The 7,950-nt window shown below is 46.6% G+C and overlaps 1 protein-coding gene across 10 annotated transcripts in view; it reads left to right on the top strand.

Moving 5' to 3' along the window:
• Positions 1–7,950, top strand: part of GBF1 (golgi brefeldin A resistant guanine nucleotide exchange factor 1) — a 154,432-nt gene that overhangs the window by 113,559 nt on the left and 32,923 nt on the right. For 7 of the 10 annotated variants that reach the window (XR_003095308.1, XM_025210111.1, XM_025210054.1 and 4 more), the window contains 7 exons: positions 1,416–1,645; positions 2,507–2,675; positions 2,872–3,083; positions 4,036–4,134; positions 5,103–5,297; positions 5,731–5,917; positions 6,889–7,029. Coding sequence is in view for 9 of the 10 variants with exons in the window: in XM_025210111.1 (XP_025065896.1) it covers positions 1,416–1,645; positions 2,507–2,675; positions 2,872–3,083; positions 4,036–4,134; positions 5,103–5,297; positions 5,731–5,917; positions 6,889–7,029 (1,233 nt within the window). In the remaining variant the exon portion in view is untranslated. The remainder of the gene's footprint in view (positions 1–1,415; positions 1,646–2,506; positions 2,676–2,871; positions 3,084–4,035; positions 4,135–5,102; positions 5,298–5,730; positions 5,918–6,888; positions 7,030–7,950) is intronic. The other 3 variants (XM_025210025.1, XM_006014798.3, XM_014524407.2) reach the window with 1 other exon arrangement.

Here is a 7,950-nt window from a genome sequence, read left to right as displayed (position 1 = left end):
TTTCCCTACCACATGCTGCTAGGCAGCCATCTCCCAAACACTTTGGATCTCGACGTACAGTGATATTCTTTGTCCTTTTCTAACCCCCCCCAGATACCATACAGATAATCAGCAGTTTTGTCTGCTCTGTCCCATTTTTTTCCTGATTCTGTCAGTCACTCCTGCCTGCTCTCTCCCTTTTTATTTAAGTATACAAATTCTCTCCTGAATTAATTTTTTCATCCAGTCTCTGGATGTGTAAAATTCTGGCTACTATGTGATAATAGGAACTGCTAATCTCTGTTTTCCTTTGATCTATTTGGCTTATTGATAGGAGGAAAACAGAACGTTCTTTGTCTGCATCTTTTGCCTTCTTAGTACACTCCAGGGACTTATGTGCAGAAAAATTCAAATTATGCAAAATTATTATTATTATTTTTTTTATATTTCATCTTATATCCTTAATATCTGTGTCAAAACCCCCATCTGGGTGGGTGTAGGGTTTGTGGGTGGATGTGGGCCCACCTGCCACACTTGCCCCCTCCCTCCCATGGCGCACAGTCCCTGCTGCTGACGTCAGGAGCAGGCAGCGGGCCCTTGGGGTGCTCATAGCCGTGGCAGGCAGAGCTCCCTGGCAGTGTGTGGCTCTGGTTGAGCCTGGGGCTGCACATGGTGGCATGGAGCCAGCCCAACCTGGCCCACTGGCATGTACTTTCAGATCAGACCAGGCTAGCTCCACGCCAGCACATGGGGCTTACGGCACTGCAGGAAGGAGCCACGCACCACTGGGCCAGGCAGCTCCGTGCCTCCATGTGTGGTTTCCCACTGGAATGCTGGTAGTCCCAGGTGGAGGCACAGAGCCTATCTAGCCAGCTCCCTGTCATCATGTGCAGCCCCTGAGACTCAGTCGGAGCTGTGCACTGCCAGGGGCTCTGCCTGCCATGGCCATGAGCACCCCAAAGGCCAGCTGCCTGTTGCTGCTGCCACCAGTGATGGCATGGGCTGTGCACCATGGCAGGTGGGGCATGGACACGTGGCAGGGGAGCCCACATGCCACCACCCATTCCCTCCTATTGCAGGCAGGAGCTCCCCTCTCGACTCAACAGCTGTCCAGTCATGTGCCATCACACTCAGTGCCTCCAGATAGGGCTCCTAGCTGGAGTGCCAGGAACCCTGCAAAGATAGAGGTACAGAGCCTGCCCGGATTAAACTATGCAAAATTATGCAGTTATGCGGGGTCATACATCTTATGCACAAAATTGCATGGGCACATAATTGCATAATTCCCCAGTGTACATCTTAGGATGTTTTAAGGGAGTTCATTTGTTAGTTTGTGCTGCAGGCTAACTAGCGTGAAAGGAGTTCTTTGCTGCTCTGTCTGATCTTGAGAAGGGGGGAAAGAGTAATGCTAACTCTCTGCTGCTGTTTTTCATCAGCAGCTGGAGTTACTTTCATTGATGCTCCTTCTCCCATCTCTTCTGGAAGTTCAGAAAATACCTCATCTGCTGTCAGCCCTGCTACAGACAGTGGCATGGAGTTGTCTTCCCAGGCCACATCCAAGGAAGACCTTACAGATTTGGACCAGGTCAGCTCTTTGGGACTTAGCGCCGCCATGCCTTTGGGTGATCCCAAGGCCATTGATCTTCTACCCCAGACTGAACCCCAGGTATGTGCAGAATCCCATGCAGATATGACAAGTCCAAACCAAGCTGTTTGGTCTCTTGCTGAAGATCTTGTGTCTATTTTTGCAGCTTTCCTTTGTGCAGTGCTAAAGAAAGAGCTTAAGGAAAGCTTAAGAATTGTCCTTCTTAGTATAGGGTTACACAATTTTGGTACAATCATGTCTTCATGCTTTCTTCAAGACTATTTGTCATTAGCACTGTCAGAGGATAACTGTGGTCTAATACAACAATTCCTGTGGAACTGTATTACTTCCAGTATTTCCATTACAGCAGCCTTAATTAAAGGAGTAGCTAATAAAGACAAACATGACTGTGGTCTGAGGATCTCTTGCTTATTGTTTTCAGTACGTCTAAGGCATAAAAATAACCAAAGGAGTAGATGGGTTGATTTGAGGAAGCTTGACATTGAAACAAAAAAGCTGGTAGGAGGATGAGAGACTACAAATACTGTGCAGGGTGTCAATGCCAAAGATGGACAAGAATTGTTTAATGTAGTCCAAGAGCAGATGACTAGACCTGATGTGGTAGGAACTGATATGATAAATATGAAAAACTTACAAGGAGTAAGAGTTGTTAGACTGCAAAAGCGTTTCCCAAGTAAAGCTCTTATAATGCCCTCAGTGGCAGGGCTTTAAAACCAGGTTGAGGCATGCATTGGTTAGGAGGAAATGGAGTACAAATGGCTGAAATTGTCTCTTCTGTCTTGACTCCTGTTCAGCTCCCTCACACGTTGTCAGTATGACCATCTGAATGACTGAATGAGTCTGTCATGTTGCTGGTGCACTGTTATCTTACACTTGCTTTGATTTTATTTCTTGCTTCCCAAATGACTGGTATGACTGAAGGATGAAAGTCTCAGGGTGGAGAAGACCCAATCAGCCTCTGTGGAATCCATCCCTGAGGTACTAGAGGAGTGCACCTCTGTGGCAGAACACTCTGACTCTGCCTCTGTTCATGACATGGACTACGTCAATCCCCGAGGCGTACGTTTTACACAGTCCTCCCAGAAGGAAGGTGAGAGTTATGAAATGCTGCCAAGTCCTTATCTGTGTCTCTCTACCCTACTTCATCCCTTGTCTGGAGGGAAATGAGCTTCTCTTGAACTACTATCTATAATGGTTTGATCTTTGCTACCTAATGGGTATCTGCAAAAGATGGGAGCAGAACTGAGGGCTCTTAATGTCTCACTGGCTGTTATTTTTCCCTTCAGGAACAGCACTGGTCCCCTATGGTCTGCCTTGTATCCGTGAGCTCTTCCGCTTCCTTATCTCCCTAACCAACCCTCATGACCGCCATAACTCGGAGGTGATGATCCACATGGGGTTGCAGCTGCTCACTGTTGCTCTGGAGTCAGCTCCTGTGGCAAACTGTCAATCTCTGCTGGGGCTTGTGAAGGAAGAATTATGTCGGCACCTGTTTCAAGTGAGTCTGGCCTCTAGCGCCCCTGCGTGTGCTGCCAGTGAGTTTCCCCATGTGCCAGGTGTAAATTTTGATACCCAGTACATTGTCCCTGAGATCTGCCATTTTGGAAGGGGAAGTGATGTTAGTTGTCACCCAGGATCACAGATCTGGCTGCTCCATAGAGCAGTGGGAGTAGAGAGTGTCAGGTAGAAAGAGGCCTCTATAAGAATCTATGCAAGCATCTCTCAGGTTACTGCTTGCTTGTGGGAGGGGATGATATCTGTACATGTACATTCACTGTCATCCATCTTTTTCCCAGTTATTCAGTAGATGTCACTACTAGTTCATCCTTTCCCACAAACTCCTGATTAGGCACTAAACTGCCCTGCCCATTTCTCTTCAACAGTCTCCCAAATGAGGCTGAAGTTTAAACCCCTTCTTCCTTGGCCCCTGACTTTTGCTCTCCCTTAGTCTGATAGATGGAAACCTTTTAGTCACCAAGGAGGAAAGGGAGGAAGTGATTTTAATGTGCAACTGGATTGTCCTAGTGTGTCAGAAGCTGTATAGCAACTCTCATGTCTTGACTTAGAGATTTATCAGAAACCCAGTCTTCCTCAAGATTATAAGTGACAAGCCGTGCAAAGGCTTGGAAGTAACCAGTAAGTCATTCTGTAAGTGCCGTGCTTGGAAGCAATGTCTCACCTAGAATTCTAGTCACAGGGAGAGCTCTTTACTTCCTACAGGTACAGCAGTTTCAGGACAAATTAGTACTGCCCAGGAGCAGTCCATGTTAATACAGGAGTAAAGGCCTGGTGGCAGTGCAGAAGGCTTCTTCCAACAATAAAACCACTATGTGGAAGCTCCCCCTTCAATTGTGGGGGGGCTGGTGCAGCCATAACACCACCTGCTTACGTAAATAGAGTACCTGAACCTCTCAGTCCTCTCAGTCCTTGCATTTTTGTTCTTTGTTCAGCTGCTGAGTGTGGAAAGGCTCAATCTGTATGCAGCCTCCCTAAGGGTATGCTTCCTTCTCTTTGAGAGCATGCGGGATCATCTGAAATTCCAACTAGAGGTGAGTGTTCATATATTACTTATTCCCCCAGTAAAACACAGCTGGAGTTGTGGATGTGCCAAAGAAGATAGAAGTATAGACTGATTCAATAGGATGCAGTCCAGATATTGACTAGCAAGGCATGAATAGCGGTATGGGAATTCTTGGGGCTTCTTTAGAACCCTGTCTCCATAGAATAGTAAAATGCCTTTGGAATTGATGCCTTGCCTTCCTCTTACATTTGTTTCATTGTTCAGTACACTGGGACAGTAGCATAAGGATGGGTGGGTGAGGGGGCATGAGCCTCAGGCACTGCTTTGCTGGGAGGAGGCACTGGGAGGGAGTGAGGCAGGTGCCTTATCCTCCTATACTCTTCTTCCCTCCCCTGCTCTCTCAACTTTCTTGCAGCAGCCCTGGCCAGCAGGAAGGGAGAGCAGAACAGCAGTAGCAGTGTCAGCTCAGGATTGTGAGAGTGAGGCATTCTAGGAAGTGTTGTTTTTGCTCCTGAAGGAGATCATGTCCCCTTTTTTGTCACTGAAAATCAGTGGTTTTTGGCTGCTTGACATGTCAGCAGTTAAAAAAAGAGGTCATGTGAACTCTCCCAGTGTCAGAAAACTGCCAGTTGCTGCTTAAGTTGCTTTGGCAGTGCACACCACTACTGCTTCATTGCTGGCAGTTGAGCTAGAGCTGCAACCGCTGCAGAGAAGGGGCAAGCGCAGGATGAAGGGGAGATGGAGGGCTGCCCAGGGCACAATACTTGCCAGTTATACCTCTGAACTATGCTTTACTTTGCCAAAAAAAAAAAAAGGCATCTTTTGGCTTATACTATTGAAACATACAATATTTTTTTCCATCAGAGCAAGCCTTTGCTAAATATGGACTGTTTTATGCTGTGAACCACATGGGAGCATTGAGCTCCTACATCTGTTGAAAGCTAGTTGTCCTTTCTTTCCTCTTTGCCATAAACTGAGCTGTTCTGTTTCTGCCAGATGTACATAAAGAAGCTAATGGAGATGATCACTGTGGAGAACCCCAAGATGCCCTATGAGATGAAGGAGATGGCCCTGGAGGCTGTTGTTCAGCTGTGGAGAATCCCCAGTTTTGTCACCGAGCTTTATATAAACTATGACTGTGACTACTACTGCTCTAACCTCTTTGAGGACCTCACCAAGCTGCTCTCCAAGGTCCTGAAATATCTCTAATTTGTCCTCACTTTCAGTTGGGGATGTAAACTCCAGAACTTGGAATTGAACAGGACTGGGAGGGAGGTGTAAGTTGGGAAATGGAAAGGGTTGGCTCTTAAGTCTGTATGAAGGAGAGAGGAGCAAATGCCAGTCTTGACATGGGATGATAAAAGGCTGGCCTTAAATAGATTTAAATAGTTAAGGAAGGCCACTTAATTTGGAAGTTTAAGGGAAAGTCAAAGAGATTGCACAATGCTGGCAGAGCGTGCAGGAGGAATTAAAAAAAAAAGTTTGAGAGGAAGTTTTGTATGGAAAGTAATGGGGAGTGCTGCTGCATGTCAGGGTTTCCAGAGCAGTGGGAGAAACTTTTCCTCAGGGCCGGGGAGGTGTTTATAACTGAAATAATCTTATATTCAGTTGTTTGATTTCCCAGAATGCCTTTCCAGTTTCCGGACAACTATACACGACCCACCTGTTGTCTCTCGAAGCATTGCTGACAGTGATTGATAGCACTGAAGCACACTGCCAGGCCAAAGTGCTGAGCAGCATTCACCAGCAGGAGAAGGAGGTGGCCAAACCCAGTGCAGAAACTGCCATTAGCACCAAAGAGCTATGCAATAGTAAGACCATCCCTTTCAACATCTCCGTGTCTGCCCTAGTTTTGTGCTAAAGCTACCTAATGCCTTCTTTTTGTAGCTGTTAACTTAACAAAAGTATATTTCTATTCTCCCAGGCACATGCTATGCTATTCTACTTTATTCTATTCTGCTAGGCACCTCTTGGCATCTAAAAAATGTGGTATAAAACCAGTGTATCAGAGGGACTCAGTCTTCTTTATGGCAAGTGAGTTCAGTGGAATAAGCCTACTGCTTGTCCCCAGATAAAATTTGGAGATGACAGGAGGTATGGCCTTATCGACTAGGCTGTCTAGATGCATCTCTGCAGTGATTTCCTGCCCCATAGATGCTGTGATATCCTTCAGAACAAAATACAATTTCCTTTTAAAACTTGTGTGTGCATAAGCAAAGGGCAGAGCTTGTCCAGCTGCCCTTCAGTTGTTTCTTTGAGCCCATGGCAGCTGTATGGAGCCCCTGCAGTGTCAGTCTGTTTCTCTGGGTACTGTGCCAGTAGTAGTAGCAGTAATCACAGTGAGGTACTGTACTTAGTTTTACACTAGATCCGCCCCCCCAGGTGTATATTTCCCCCATACCATTCAGTAGCTGCAGCAATAAAGGCAAAAGCCAAATTTTTGGCGTTTAAAACCTGTCCCTCCTGTGAGTTTTTCAGTGCTCTTTGAAGACAAGCAGTTATGGTAGAGAGAGGGCAGGACATGGAACACACAATAGCTGCTGTTCATTTTTCTGAGGCCTTTTAAAAAAAAGAAAGAACCCAGTTGCTACCTAGTTTCAAGTAACTGTGTCTTGCATAGACACACAAGTTGCTTGAAACTAGATAGCAACTGGATTCTTGTTAAAAAAAGGCCTCAGAAAAATGAACAGCTAATGTTTGAGAAAAGCTTCAGAATAATTCATTGTCATCTTCCGGTAACTTAGCTTGCTTGCTTTATTTATTTTTCCCCCTCTCTCTGCAGACAATGACAGATTGCCAAATGAAGGGAAACCCCCCAGCACAGCCGATGAGCCATCTGGGGCCTGTCCACCTACCACTGGGTGCCTTATGGCTGACCAAATGAAGCAGGGCTGTTCGGATTTGGAGGGAGGAAGTGATGCAGGTAAACACAGAAGAACCTCATTTCTTGCAGAACATGTGTGTGCGGGGGGGGTGGTTCAGACTTAATTTGGTATTACCACCTTAGTGATGCTCCATTACTTTAGATGTACTATATATGACAAAGCATGGCTACTATAAATGTGTTTGTATCTGGGAAGGGGGCTGGACTTGATGGAATAACAGAAATGCATGAGATTTGTCAGTAAAGTAGCATTTTCAGTAGATGGTCCAAGGTTGCCTGGGACTGTCATGGGGATCTTCACACTCAGATTTTAATAGGCAGAATGGAGCCAGAAATTTTTAAATCTTTGCAAATGTGAAATTAGCAGGGCTGATGAAAGCTTTTGTTTGTCTAAGTGCTCTTGAGGCTACAGAACATTGAGAAGCAGGAAAGCAGTGGGAGTGTTCAACTGGTCGGTAGACCTTTGCAAAGCGGCTAGTATTCGCTTTGGATTGATCCAATTCGGGGGACAGTGATTAGATTCGGTGCTTTGAATCACTGTCCCAGTTCGATTCAGCTGAATCTGATTTGGAGATTCGACAGCATCTGAATCTCCGAATCAGCTAGGCCAGGCCCATCCTCCGCCTGCTCTCCCACCCTGGCAATGGCTGCCCTGCCCACCCCAGCTCCTGGTACTTGCTTAAAAAAAAAAGCCCCCACTCACCATGTGCTGCCAGGCGGGGGGAGATCCTTGCTGCCTGCCACTGGCCCATGCTGTCTGATCTGATTTGGAGATTCGACAGCATCTGAATCTCCGAATCAGCTAGGCCAGGCCCATCCTCCGCCTGCTCTCCCACCCTGGCAATGGCTGCCCTGCCCACCCCAGCTCCTGGTACTTGCTTAAAAAAAAAAGCCCCCACTCACCATGTGCTGCCAGGCGGGGGGAGATCCTTGCTGCCTGCCACTGGCCCATGCTGTCTG

The sequence above is a fragment of the Alligator sinensis genome, unplaced genomic scaffold (assembly GCF_000455745.1).
Source record: "Alligator sinensis unplaced genomic scaffold, ASM45574v1 scaffold264_1, whole genome shotgun sequence".
Lineage (NCBI taxonomy): Eukaryota > Metazoa > Chordata > Crocodylia > Alligatoridae > Alligator > Alligator sinensis.
The sequence above is the reverse complement of the archived record's forward strand: the minus strand, read 5'-3'. Positions and strand labels throughout refer to the sequence as shown.